This window comes from Cloeon dipterum, chromosome 2, assembly GCF_949628265.1.
Source record: "Cloeon dipterum chromosome 2, ieCloDipt1.1, whole genome shotgun sequence".
NCBI classification, from domain to species: Eukaryota; Metazoa; Arthropoda; class Insecta; order Ephemeroptera; family Baetidae; genus Cloeon; species Cloeon dipterum.
In genome coordinates, this window is record NC_088787.1 from 15040811 (window position 1) to 15056095 (window position 15285).

General features: G+C 42.2%; 1 protein-coding gene across 2 annotated transcripts in view; it reads right to left on the reverse strand.

The window, feature by feature from the left end:
- Adcy8 (adenylyl cyclase 78C) overlaps positions 1–15285 on the reverse strand; it is a 30786-nt gene that overhangs the window by 4861 nt on the left and 10640 nt on the right. For both annotated transcript variants that reach the window (XM_065478877.1, XM_065478876.1), the window contains exons 2-5: positions 1471–1603; positions 1008–1229; positions 783–918; positions 16–194 (exon numbers count right to left, since the gene is read on the reverse strand). In XM_065478877.1, the coding sequence (XP_065334949.1) occupies positions 16–194; positions 783–918; positions 1008–1229; positions 1471–1536 (603 nt within the window). In that variant the 5' untranslated portion in view covers positions 1537–1603. The remainder of the gene's footprint in view (positions 1–15; positions 195–782; positions 919–1007; positions 1230–1470; positions 1604–15285) is intronic.

The following is a 15285-nucleotide window of genomic DNA, read 5'->3' on the forward strand; positions in this document are numbered from 1 at the left end:
ATACGTTGTTTATACCATGGAAAGCTGGTCTGGCAGTGTGCTAAGGACGATGTGAGTGACGGCTGTGATGAGAGCGGCGCACACACTCCATCGCAAGGGCAAAGGCAGCATAGCGTAAGTGACAAACTCTATGAATAGCACGTACCACACCAGCTCCGCTGCAGGAGCAAAGCCTAAACCCTGCCCAAGAAATCCTGAAGAGGAGATGAGCAAGGTTATCAAAATCGATTTTTATTCACTCTAAACAGGGTTCGCCAATTTTACAAAGTGGAAAAATGAGCCTCTGATTAAATTGGATTGTAACAATTAATTTTATATTGTGCAATCCGTCATTTTATAAATCAAGTTCGGTAAAGCCGATTGCACAATATACAACTAATTGTTACAGGATGATAAAAAATAAGTCAAGAACCAGATATTTGAGGCTTCTGAATTTCTTTCAGATTTTACCTCGTTTATTGAATGAAAAAAAATAAAGAATAGTATTAAAAAATTGACATATTTTTTAATGAAATCCTCGCCAAAATGTCTAATGTTTTAAATATGGCATTTTTGGTTGCATACATAAAACACGAATATTTAAAAATTTAGGTTTAATTGCAGATCAGCAAAATTAACTATTCAAATGACCTTGGCTAGGAAAATGTGAGAAATTGGGAGAAAAAAATGCAACAAAATTTGTATGCAATGCTGCAAAAGTGTGGTTTTTGCGAACCCTGTTCTAAAATTCCGGCTGCGTGAGCGAGAATTCAGCCAGTGAGCTTAAGAAATATAATAGACACCTTGGGCGTCGAGAAGCAACCAAGTACCGACAGCACCCCACTGCAGGTAGTGGTTGGCGAAGAGACGCCAACCTCCAAGGACGCACAGACCAATATTGGCTGCCATTGATATTGTCGTCCACGCAATCTCTGTCGGCTAGAAGTCGAAGTTACCACTTTGATTACTTACTTCACATATCAAAGAAAGCGGATGTAACAAGAACACGACACGTAGTCTCTGCTGACCTTTATTTTCATTTCGCTGTCGGAGAGAAGGGCAGTGAGTAGCAGTGCGAGTTTGACAGCCAGGTCTACGCAGTTGACAATCATGAGGGCTTTTTGGCGTTGGCGGTGCGAGTAGCGTTGGTAGGCGAGCTCCAGAGGCCTCGAGCAGAAGCTGCTGGTGAGCGACGGCAGGTAAATGCCGCGCCACAATGCTCCCCGCTTGAACAGCCCTTGGGACTTTTTCTGCAATCATAGGAAATGAAATGTTACCTGACAGTCAGTCGAGCAGAAGCTTTCCTGTTAATGGATGGATGGACAGCGCAAATACGCTGCGCACTGCAGCTCAAATGAATCAATTCCGGCACAGGAAGCGATTTAGTTATCTTGAAAATGTTACTTTGATATCGGTTTCAAAACTTAATAAAAAATTATAAACATCCTCCGTTTGGAGAAATGTAGAGGATAATTAATATGTAGCACTCACTGGGACGCTCTCCTCATCGTCATGTTGAGCTGGAGAGAGAGGTTCGCCAGATGTAGGGGTGGTCATTCTTCAGACAGGCGTTGTATTCAGGTCATTCGACGGAGCGCGAATCCTCGTCCGACCCCATCCATCTCTGCAACACAATATCACTCGAGTCAGTTGCCGCCTGCGACTTTTGGCTTATGCAACCCGTGAAGCAATCACGGCCGACCGGTTGCATCTGCTCCTTGTTTCAGCGTCTGGAGATTAGATTCTCATTTTCGAGATAAACCAAATGACCCTTTCAGGCCAATTAATTTGGCTCATTGTTACTTTCGGATCAAATATCTAGGGCAAAATATTATGGTACGAAGCACAAAAAAAGGTAATTTAATTTTGCGCCAACACATGCTGATGGATAATGCGAATGTGAACGACCAATTTAATTGATTGTAGAGCCTTGGTAGTACATTATGCCTGAAGAGTATTATGCAAACATAAGTGCAGGTGACTAAGAGGCTTTATCTTAATGCATTCAGTTGAATCACCCTGGCAGCTAATGTTGCTAAGCAACAGCTTTTTATCATACGCAATTAGCGTGATCAAATTGCTATAAATAGCATACAATTCTGCCACTGTTTTTTTTTCACCTACACACCAATAGCAAACAAAGATTTAAAGCTATTGCGCAAACCAACAATGTACGTTGATGTTAAAAATTTTAAATTGGCTTCTTGAGTTACGGCTGGCTCATTTCTGGTTGACTTGGTTTGACTTCGCCTGCTTGGAGTTTATCACATTATCAAATCCCTGCAGCTGAGGTGAAAGGGAGTCAACAAAGCGTTAAATCAGTGCCACGAGATTGGACGGAATCTCATTAATGGGGGAATCAGGGCAACCATCGAGTGCAGTGACCTTGGCGGCACTTAATTCAATTGACTGTGACCGCTCCTTGATGTAGAAAATTTGATTTGTCTAATTGTCATCGTAATGCAACCCATGCGTCGGGGTTTTCCTGTCACCACTGGATGGTTATTGCACAATACGATGGTTGCACTACTTAATTATCAGCGTTCAAGCCTCCGCTCGTTGCGCGGAGGAGATAATTTGCCCTAAAGCTGTTGGAGAGAGCAATTTGCTCCGAGCCGTCGAGGACGCACAGCAGCGGCAGCAAACTCTCCACCTAAACTAATTACCATGCAATATGCTTTTGCTGCCGGCATTCGATAAACGAGGAAAACTTTTTAACACGCCTATACAATTCATTGCAAACTTTCCACCTCGTGACACATCTCGAAAGCAATTCTCCACTCGTCAGCCCGCTCAGCAGTTGTCTCGAATCCAAATTTCCTTGCGAGATTCTCGTCACAAGCAGACGTAGTTAAGAAACATGCAGTCTCGTTCCGGATTCTGTTCTCCGAACTAGTTTCGCGCATGTAAATACGCAAGACATCATTTTCGATGAAAGTTGCTGCGTGCAAAACTTTTCGGCGAGAAAACTTGCCTAATGCTGGTACTGCCGGGCTACAAATTTGGTTCTGTCCGTCTCGTTTTCTGACCCAGAGGAGTCTTCTCTGCTGAATAAATAAAATAGCTGCAGTGCCTCCAAAACAAAGGCACATCTCATATATAGGTATACGACCGAGTCGAGTCACTCAGCTTTTATACTGCTCAGCCCTCTTTTTGAATTAACAATTCAGGCTCAATAAAATTCACGCTGCCTTCTCTCCACCTCCGTCCTCCTCCAGGCCATTTCTTTCATCTTTTATAAACAAAAAGAAAGAGACGCTCGCTGGTCTCTCCATCTCTCTCTCTCTTTCCTTCGAAATGAATGTATCTTATTTGTGACTTTTTGAGAAAGCAGGGGTTTGATAATTATTAACGCGCAGCCTGCGGGCGCAAGACCTCATTAGGGGGCGTTAAATGAGGCGCGAGGGATTCGCACAACCGCTCCTAATTGACGTGGCTGAATAATGCAGCAATCATCAAGAGCGCAACGCAACACTCTCGAGAAACCTCATAAATCCAGAGTTAAGCAAGAGCTGGCGCGAGCACACAAACAAGCAATCGGAGAGAAAGAGAGATAGCACCCCCCACATGTCGTCTATGGGCTCTCATGAATTATTGAAACAAATGAGCTACCAACAGCACCACGCCGGCACACAAAAGAAATGGAAAAATGTTTCCCTCGGCAGTCGGCAAATAATAAAAGTACGCGCGTGGCCAGCGCCATGGAAAGTGGAGCAAACCAGGCATAACAACACGCTGTTTGTAGCTTGATGTTCGGCTTTTGTTTGCGGTCCAAGAGCTGTGGAGGTTCTTACTTAAATTTTGTGCAGAATTTTCGTTGCCCCTATACACACATGCACCAGAGGGATAAATTTTCAGGTTGGGTAATTCCACTAACCCGCAGATAGCGAAAATTAGGCATAACACTCAATTAATCGTTATGATTTTGTGCAATTAACCGTAATGAATGTTTAATACACTAATAACTTGCGCACGTCACGTACGCTAAATTGAATCTATCAAACAATGAGGTAATTAGTGCAACGCAAAAGCTAATTAGCTCGTGAGCCATACCTTTGAATAGCTTAGTGCGGTCAAAAATATTTTGTTGGTGGCTGGAAACAGCTAGAAGCTCATTTGCAAAAGGGCTCGTTGGGCTCGTTCTAAATTATGCAAAGCAGTGGTGGTTGCATGCCACACATAGATGCAGGGGCTGGGGTCTTAATTAAAAGCGTGCCGCGCCGCCACCTAAAATTAGAGCGGCCAAGCAGTGTTATCATTCCTCAACGTGTTATCCAAGCCACATTCCTACGCAAGATTGCAGCCTTCGCGGCCTTTATAAATTATCTCGAGTTGCAGCAATTAATTCGCTAATTCGTATGCGTGCCAAAGTCTGGCTGCGACGCAATCGTTAAAAATTATTTGATCCAGGCCACGTTCCGCCTGGGGGCGTTCATTTATTATTTTTACATCGAGGAAATTTAATCAAAGCACGTGCAGTTCGTATCAGACCAATACCCCCAAGCGTGCTCAATTTTAGGGGAAAATAAATTCGCAGCCCAATCGAGTGAAATAACTGGAGGCGGCAAAACTTTTACTCTCTCGAGCTAGCGCGCCTGTAATTTATTGACTTAGCAGACCTCCTTTGTTCGCGTTGGGTGCTCTTGTCAGCTCAGTGAGCGGCGTCAAATGCCTGGCGAGCTTATTGAAATTAAACTCCGTCTCCAAACTGAACTCGTTTATTATTTATTTTGCAGTAAAGAGTCTGACAGCTGATCTTGCAAGGAATTCAATTATTGTCTCCTGCGACGCCGTCTCAAAGCTATTCAAGTAGTGTGCGAGTTGCACGTTTCCGCAGTCTCCTGAATTATCTTAAAAACCTACATATATATAAGCTAAAAATACACATTAAATAAAAATCAGCAAATATAAATTGGAAATTAAATATATATTGAGACGACCTACACCTTGCAAGATATATCCTGTCATTGTATGTCTGTATGTAAATGAGGAGTAGGGGACAAGCGTATAAATAAAGCGCGCCTGCTCATATTCGCTTCATTCTGATTCTGAGTTTTGCTACCTGGCCACTCTAGTTAGTCGGCCAGAGCAGGAGCCATACAGCTCAGCCAGTTAGTTTCATTCCTAACCCAAAACCTAACTTGCTATCGGCAAGGGGAAACTGACCTCCGGTTTCCTCTGTACAGCCCGGCTGTTCGTCAAACTATTTATCCGGTTGACGCCGATTGCAAGAGTCCCTTACTTAAATCTGTGCGACCGGTCGACTTTCCCAAGTCGTCGTCGGAGTGCCCGTCACGTTAGCTTTATTTAGTATTTCGAACCTTAAATCCCCTAGACTAACCGTAGGCCGCTTCAATATATCGAATTGAAATACGTTGTAAAGCCTCAAAACGATTTTACAAATAAAAAGAACACAGATAAAAATTTAAGAATTGCTTTGCTAGGACTATTTCAAATAATAAAGAAAACTATTTTAAGCTATAAGAGAAATTTAACCTTGGATGAAACTCACCAGCTATTTTCTTAATCGAAGCAAAATATGCGGCCCTGCAAGATTTCTAGCTCGTTAAGAGAAGTTTAGACAGCTTTAAATCTTATTGTTTTGAAGTTATAGAAGTTTTGAATGCAAAATTTAAATATGGCTTAAATCTGCAAAATTCGTGCTCATTTGATTCCGATTCCATCACAAAGACTGGGAATTAAAAAATAATAATCAATCGAGTTTAATGCCATAGTCTTACACATGTCTAATTTAACTGCATGAAATGGAAAGGATAATATCCTTCATATTATGAATTAATCTTGAACACGATCGCAAAAAAAATCGAAGTCTGACAACCACATTGAAGAGGATCTAGAGTTCTATTTGTAGAAGGTGTCACCTGGGATTCTCGTCAGTCGCAGCAAAGTGCGTGAGGTTGCGGTTTTTGGCGTGGCGATCGGTCTCATCCTTAATTCAAATTGAGCCAGCCTTGGCGCAAAATCAATTTGGGCCAACACAATGCAGGCGCTAATCTGGTTATACCCAACCGCTGACCGGCCGTCAAGTCGAGAGCAATTCTCCGTGCGCACCCTGGGGACAGACCTTCAGCGCCAATAACCGCGCACTCACAGAACCCCTGCAATCATCCTAATCAACAGCCCGCAAAGCCCCTTCGCCTCCTGCTATTCCACCGGAAACAGCAACCAAATCATTGGTCCGTGAAACTCAACCAATATTATTTCGCTAGATTCAATGAATTTCTCGACACGTAATTTTTTCTTATTTTATAGAATTCGGCATGGAAGCGAAAATTTACATAGCAATCAACATAACAACCTAAATTGTCTATATACCAATCTGGCTGTGTAACATTTACAGAAAATAAATCATAACTGAAGTCGAATCCTTGCTGTTCTTTGATTTTCTTGTGATCCTTGAAAAGATAGCTATTATTTTACTATCACCATTAAATTGAATAATGTACCAGAACAAAATTATTTTGTCAAGTTGAAAGTATGTTAAAAAGTTATGATCATGACAAAAGTAAAGTGGAATATAAAACTTAAAATTTTGGGTCTTGTAATTTTTCACATCTTGAACGTAACATAGATAAATTAAAACTTATTGCTGTTAAGAAGCAAATTTGCCTAAATGAATACATAAAACCTTAATAAAAATTGCCGTTCCACATTAAATAATTTTGTTACAAATATATATCGCTGAGTAATTGAACAGCACGCATCTGCCCGATCTCAAAATCCGCTATCAAATTTGAGCTTGGCTCATGAATACTAAATTGGTTGGAATTTAAGGCTTTTCTGCTGCCAGTTCTGCCAATTACGGCACATTTGTTTCGCTTAACCTGTCAGTAGCCGGATCAAATATGGTAATACGGGGAGCTTCAACGGAGCGCGCACGTACCGCTCAATCTGTTCGCATCGCATTGAAAGGTCCGTAGCCCCGTCTTTTAAATGCGGTTTGTGTTCGTTTCGACATTATTAAAAATAATTGCCCTGAATTTACTTGGCTTTGTTCTGTGCTGCCGAAGCAATTTGCACTTTGGAAACAATCCACGTCCGCCAGAGCGACAAAAAGCACAATTTGCAGTGCCGCCGCTACAGATGCCTTTGCGTGCGCCGCTTTGCTGTGGCGGGTTCGTGGCGATAGTTCTTCGGGGTTAGGAAATAACCGACGTCCGTCCGAGCAAGTTGCTTGCAAAATAGCTGGCCACCATGATAGTGATGGATTGCAGCCACCCTCGAGCCTTTTCAGGATTATTATATAGTCCGGATGTCGTTACGTCGTAATTTGCGAACGCTGACTGGTCAAATAACGCAAATGAGAAAGGAATTTCGGCCATTAATTCGCTGCGGGCACCGGAAACAGTTCAAATAAAGGATCCGAAAGTGGACACCACATGGAGTTGGCCCAGAATGCTAAAAGATCAATATAAAAGTTCTTTCAGTATAAATATGTTTACACTGTAGCTCAATACGTTTTTATAAATAGATTAATGACCCTCTGGATAGCATCTTTTTGAATCGACGGTTAAATGAAGTATTTTAGCGGTTGCAAAAGATGAACAGTAAGAATAGCTCCCTGATTCGTGAGAGTTAAAATAAATTTATTTTATTTTGAATTAAAATTTACAGCAGTCTTGCACTTTAAGGGAATTTAATTAAGTATCACTGATTTTAATTCGCGACAACGCTTACAAAACCATTTAGCTTTTTACTTATTAATTAGATAAATTGGGAAAATGAAATGTAGATTTATCCATTATATCAATTTTAATCAGAATTTAATTTCCTCCACGTAAATATTTAAATTATGTTATTGATTTAAATTATGAGACGATGCTATTAGCCATATTACATATATGTTCACTTAACTGACTAAATATTTCAAAACTGGCAAATACAGAGGCGAAGCTGGAGCCAATTGGCAGCGAGGAAAAAAAGAAATTTCCGCGACAACAAAAGCATGCGCAGTGAGACGAAACCATGTTTGTTAGTTGAGGCAGCAGAAGCCAAGAAAGACATCCGCAAGAAGTTTAATCGCAGCAATTTGTGAGCAAAACAAAAAATTGGACTTGTGTGTGGTGATGTCTAGATGTGGATGTATGCAAGATTAATGACGGGCCGTGCTTAAGGATCCGTGCCAAGCTAAAAAGAAAGTGCGGTGGTGACACCAAGGACAATGCATACAGAATTGTGCCACTCGCGCCGGGGTGCAGCGCCCTTTATGACATTTGCCATGATATTTAGGGTGCAGCGGAAAGGCCCAACCATAAATTATTGCGAGTAGCAACAGGGGAGGGCGGGAAATTGTCAAACCCAATATATACTTTCCGCCGCCGTTCCCAGTGGGTGCGTATCAATCTTGATTTCTGCAAAAGGATTGCGACAGAAAAGTGCCGATGGGTCTCACATTTTAATGGATTTCACCTTTGAGAAAACTAGAAAAGCTATTATGGCACCCAACTATTTCGCGCTAACACGATTTCCGGGTCGGTATGCTACCCAAATACATCATGCTGTCAGTTTATCGGGCTGCGAGTTTTGTCAGGATGTCAGGTGCACGTGCCTGCTGGCCGTTGCTCCACATTAAATTATAAATAGGTAAAATATTTCACATGGTGAGCGTAACTTTAGTTAAAACAAAATAAGCTGTTGAGATTTTAACACAATTTTATTCCGAAAAGGGCATGACTTAGATTGCAATGTTAGATTACTTGCGTCCAGCACGCAGGGAATGCTTAATCAATAAAAACTTTAACAAAACACTAAGTTGCAACTCCATTTTTCGAAAAACGTGAGATCTTTATGTAGCAGTGATTGTAGAAAATGATGATGCTACTGTAATATCGTGAGCTTTTTTCTTTGGGAGCGATATAAGAGCGTGTATTTTAGATTACACTTTGTGGCAAGAGAGCTGCTAGCCGAGTGTAATAGAAAAAGCGTAACAATCCCAGCTCCAAGTCCAGCACTCCATTTTTATAATGTGTGTGGTTTTTATGGCAGATTATTTTGATGCCAAAAAGGGGAAGCTGGAAATTTTCCCAAGGTTCTCGTTCACGAAAACAAGCATCCCCTCTCAACTCGTCGGAGAACACTTTTGCAGTATACAGAAAAAAAAACAACTTCCAAGCCATTACCTCTCATGCCAGAATGAGAGAGGAAGTGTTACGATCTGAAGTCATGAATATTTTCCTCTCATTTCTCACTAAGGAGTTAATAAGGAGTTAACGAGGGATCAGCAGATAAGAATCCCATTAGCCATGCGGTGCGGTTAGGATATACTAACATCTGGTCTTATTAGGGCGCGTGAGCGAGCAGAAGAAAGGAGCGAGAGAGATAAACCCCCACACATCCCCTTTAAGACAATCGTGAGTTTGCCAGTGCTTCCTTAAGCACGTATGCGTGGCTTGAGTAATTGCCGTGACCCCTGTTGTGGACGGCCCAATTATTCCACGACCGACGCTACGCGAGCAAGCCCCCCGAGACCTCAAATATTGCACGAGACAACATCCTTATTACAAGCAAGCACACCAGCTTGATTTCATCAATTAGACTATCAAATTTTTTTTATCAAAAGTGAATTGGCGGTTTCCAAAGCACCTCATTGTAAATATATTATTTTAATCTTTAATGCCATCATGCAGTGAGCTTGTATTGCAGTCGCGGTAAACAAGCCTGCATTGAAGATGGAATTGCATTTTACAATGCAGCGATAATTTTCAAAAGCCCTGGCTTTGACATTCCGCTTGCCAGCGAGCGTGCCTAGATTAACTTGGCAGCAGCTGGCATTTGAACTATTCAGCGAGAGTAGAATGTTGTAAATGAGAGGGAGGGCCAGTGTGATAAAGGAAACGGCCATGGTGATGCTGCTCTCTTTTTGTTGGCAGATTAGCAGCACATTTTTTTATTGAGTTTCATGAGGCTACTACCGATAAATCGAGCATGGTTAAGTTTTTGTGATCGCACGGATAGCCTACGCTAATATTTCTTATCCATTGTGCACTTTTCTGGCGCTCCACATCCAGTGCAATGGAGGACAAAAGAGACTACTTGAAATCGATTAAATCGCTGCTGCAATTGACTCGCACGGAGACAAATGAGGTTTTTTTGCGATGGTGATCTCCTTATTGGCACAAGATTGTATTTCTTGCAGGCCGTTACGATGTTGCACAGCAAAATCTTTTTAGCATTAAGTAAGAAGAGACGAGTAAAGAAACCGCTAATGGATTGTTTCCATGCGTCTTCAGATTTTACCAGTAATTTGATTTAAATGGGAAAACTGCACTTTAACAAGCATATGGCAATTCTTTGAGACGGAATTTACCGACCGTTGAGTTTGCAATTACACCAACTCTAAGAAAAAACCCCTGAAGATTGTTAAGAAATTATCAATAATGAAATTAAATTAAAATTAAATTATTAAACACATCCTGATATTCTTGACACGTTTCAGTTTGGTTTAGTAATTTGTACGGATTATATAACTAAAACAAATTGCAGAGAAATATACGCAGTTAGAAGAGTTTCATAATTTGAAATTTGCATCAACGTTCGGATGCAATACAAATTACTTTGAAGCTATTTTAAAACGCCGTGAGTCTTACATTCATATAAGTAAAAGCAGCCCTGGGGCTCGTTGCTTAATAATTACACCGGATCCCATTTACGAGATTCCCCTGCGCGAGCGAGACTAATCTGCAAGCTTCATCCTATTCAAAAGCCATTGCCAGGTCATGCGGGCGTAATTCGCGCGTGCTAATATCGTGAAACGGCTGTGAAATGGCAACTCATTTCGTAGCATGCGTGTATGCAATATTATGGCGCTCCTGACGTCACGCGCAACATTAATAACGTTTTCTTCGTAGCGCCGTCAAAAGTGCACGCGCGAGTATTTGGCAAATAGCAATTTGTTTGACTGACATTAAAGGCATGCAGTACAGCGGTAACGCAATTATTCGTCTGCCATGTTGCGAATCTGCCTTTATGCACGCAGACAAACAGCATCATTAATCACAAGTTGACGCCGCCTTTTTGTCGCCGTGCGGTGCAATTGTATTCCTCACGCTGTGACTCATCTCGATTAGTAAGTAGTGCAGCATGACAAACATAAATTGTAATGGAAAAGCTGGTTACATTAATTTACAGCTCGTAGAATCCAAACTCACATTCGAAACCGCAGATAACAAACAGCAGGAATCGATCAATGTGGCATGTTGTCCAGAATTTTAAATTAATATGCGACTATGTTTGTGAAACATTTCAAGGAGCTCGTTCGGAATTCGGGAGGAGTGCGAGAGTAGACCGGTTAGGCTTTTTTTGCATTTTGACCATTACAGCATGCATGATTACAGATATAGCTACAAGCTATCAGTGCAGAGGCAAAATGGGATCCCTGAATGCGGTCCAAGTTCACATTTTTTAAGAGGCAGTAAAAATTACAAGAACAAATTCGGACAAATTCATCTAAGATTCATTTTAGTTTATATCCTGTCCCCATATTTCAAAACCGATTATGAGTGGCGTGTGGTTGGTCAAACATTTGAATTTTTCACTCCTATCTGCTGAATACAAATTATACTTTGCAGCTTCATTTGTCCATCCACGCGAGCACTGAAATCGTAGCTAATGCATTTTTGCGGCACTGCAGCTTCATTTTGTTCTCGTTTCGCATTCATAACAACGCAACTGTCGTAAAAATGCCATTTTGGCTTTTGACGCGGAAAGGTAATCAAACATGGCGCGTTATTCGATCAATGCCAGAGCGAAATTGCACCGAGTCAAAGCCACAGTTCCGTGCGCAAAATGCAAACAGAATAGGAATGGTCCGCATTGATTAATACGCGTTGTTTGTTTTCGAAACAACGCTATTTGCCACCCAGTTCGAATATGAGGGTGTTCCGAGCACGGAGCATTAATCAAAGCGGTCGCAGTTCGATCATTTTTCTTGCAAAACGCGTGCTTAAGGCGTGGCGAGCGCCTGCTGCTAATGGAATTATGCAGCCCGCACGACCGGTCCGCCAAGCCGGCTGCCTACTCGCTGAAAATGGCCAATCCATTACTGTACACACGTACATTTTCTCTTTAATTGCTTAGCGAGGCAACAAAGGGGAAATTGGGCTATCCGAGAGAACTCTGCAGATTTTTCTTTTTTGTTTTCGGCTCCAAATGGTGTAAGTCCAGTAGTAGCAGCAGCTGCGAACTTGTGCTAATACGCCTCGCCGCTTTGTCAGGAACAACGTGCGTGATCGAAACTCTAATGAGACGGCAAAAGTTTGGCTACGTCTCTCTTCCCCAAGCAAAGGAAACTCGTACAGCAGTTGCAGCCCGAGCAGAGAGAAAATTAACAAACGAGACACCGAGTGGAAAAACGAGTGCAAAATGCTGCCGAGTTTCCATCAATTCGATTTCAAACTGAATAATTTACATGCATTATACATGATTTTTCTGTCAGTGTTTTGTTTGTGTCAAGCTAATGGAACTGGAAAAATATTTATTCATGAGGCATGCCTTCTGTAAAATAACAAGTGAAAAGGATTGTGCCAGAAATAACCCAGTCCTCGAAACAAAGCCTTAATCCAGGTGGTCGCATCTGACCCAAATATAGAACACCAGAAATAAACTAGCGGCAAATTAATCATCCTTAATTGGTATGTTGGCAAGCCTAATTAATACGTCGCAAACCCCTTGTCATGAGCAGAAAAGTGTTACACAGTAAATCGCATTATAAATAATTAATGCCACGCAGTCCGCGGGTCGTGCGCACGCCCGGTGAAATTTTCACGCTGCGATTATTATTGTTGTTTACGTCCCTTTGGCCCATTGTGAGTTACTTTGTTTGCCGCACAAAAGAGCTAGCTGTGAGCACAGCACTCGCAGAGAAATGAACGGCGAAAGCATTCCGCTTAATCTTTCACATCCAGCCCCTGGCAAAGCCTGATAAATGTACGCGGCCGCAGGGCGCGTGCTAATTACCTCGCCTGGCCTCAGGTGACGCCGGTGAAAGAGCACTTGATGATTAAAACCAGACCATACTACCCAGCTTAAATAAATCAAACTGGCAACTAACACTTTTTGTGCAGACCCAGTTGAAATGAATTGAGCCGTGCCATTGTCGTCGGCTCAAATTTATTGCGCACGCGACGACAGCGGCGCTTGAATAGAGTGTGCCCCAGTACATAAAACACACCTTTCTGCTGCTGACTGATGTATGTACATGTTGTTTTATTCAGCGAGGCGCTGCAGCTCGTTTTATTCTATGCACTGCTGGCAGCGACGAATTCTCGCAAGATTGCCACGGGCGCATATTCGTCCTGCAGCGGAACAGTTTGAAAATTATGCAAGAAGAGGAGACAGAGACCATTTCAAGAGAGTGCCAAGCAAAATGCATTCGTATGAATAGTACGTTTTTAGAATGAGAAGCTTCTAACAGCGGGCATCTCTGGCTAAATTCAAGCCTGACATAATCATGCTTATTTCAGTTGTGACAACGTCTTAGCTATTCGCAGTTTTTATCCACGGAGAGAGTTTTTCCATTTGAAGTTGAACGAAACTCTCAATAACAAAAGGGTAGATTTGTTCAAGTTCTTTGGATCAAATTATTTCCCAATGAATAATTTAACTTCAGTTGCGCAGAAACAAATGGAAACTCTTTAAAAGCTTTCTCGACCGTATCATACTACGTGCATATTAAGTAGGGTAAAGCAGCAAAGGGAAAGTAGAAAGGGAGAAATTTTAGCAAATAAGGTCACGCGACGCCGCCTCTCAAGCCGTGCATGAAAGGGGCCAACTGGCTTTGCTTGTTTGCGTTCAAAGGGCGCAGCTTTCGCTGCGCAGAAATTTCAATGAAAAATGCTGACGCGGAAGTAAGGTCGGCGCCGTCAAAACAACCAAAGTCGTAAAGCATTTTAGTTCCGCGGAATGGATCGATATGACTGTAATTGATAGCACTGTGATTCGTCTGGTGAGAAACACTGTTGAACTCGGTCAGCAGATTCTTTCCACAAGCCAAAGTTTGCTACGTGCAGAGCTGTGTTTTCTTTTAACAGAAGAGATGTCGGCTGGAAAACTTGATCTAGAGAGCAGCTTCTATTATCAGGTTATTTATTACTATTCTGTTTGCACAGGAGTGTGAAAAAACTTTGAGCTTCTTACCTACTTTCCTTGTTGATTTGTCCCCTCCCCCCACTCTGTTACTTCAAAAAAGATCTATGAGAAAATTCACTGCCACAAGCAATAAATTCCTTGACAACAAACCGATTTGAATGATACATATTTCTATACGCGGAAAAATTGCGAAAAATTAGTTTCTAAGGCAATCAATGTCGGAAAAGCGAGACGATTTCGGTCTTAATTAGCTTGCAATTCATCAAAGAGGTGTTTCCTTTGGACTCTGTTAATTGGCTTCACGACCTTCACGTTCCTCAACGGGATGTTAAGTTTGAGTATATAGCAAAAACGTCAAGAGGGGATTTTTTCTAACAAATCCGCAGATAGAGCACCGGGACAGCCACTGTTACACGGTAGTGTAGGTCGGTGTGACCCTCCTCAGCGGACAGATAAAAAGTCAGCAATGGCGCAGACAATAGCGACCTTGCACAATGGAGCTTTCGCTCCCTCATCAACAATAATATGTTGGCGTCTTTAATGTCTTCGTCCCAGTTGTAAAAATAGCAGTCACCTTTTTTCGATCCTCCCATTGGACCTGTTAAAATAAAATTATTCGTATAAGGGCGTAATTTCACATTCGAGCGGAAATGGGGTAGTAGCAAGCAATGAGCGCCAAAGGTTTTTGCCGCAGGGAATTTCCGCCTCGCGGATTTTATTGGGACACAGAGCGATTCGGACGGAATCCTAGTTTTAGTCGATTTTATGAAGCAATTTACTCAAGTTGTGCTGCCTTGCGCGTGTGGCATTCTGACACGTGCGCGCACACACCTCCGACGCCACTTTAATAAGTAATAAAGAAATTGATCCCCTGGGGACGAAGCTGGCAGATAGAAAATAATCCCCAAAACGCACGACACACTGGAACAACACAGAAACGAGGCCGCAAACTGCGAGAGTAGGCGGGTCCCCGGTTTCTGCGGGCCTCGTAAAAGTCGGAATAAAATGTGGGCAGGGGGACGGCCCGTGGGAGACGACTCGTCAACTTCAACTCCAGCCGTGTTGGTCATTTCGTCTTTTTGAACATTTAACAGCGGAAAAGATCTCGTGATATCTGCTCAGCGAGCCGACGTCAGCGAATTTAAAGAGGATTATAATCAACAATACCTTTTAATATGTCTCTACGTGGTCTATAGAACT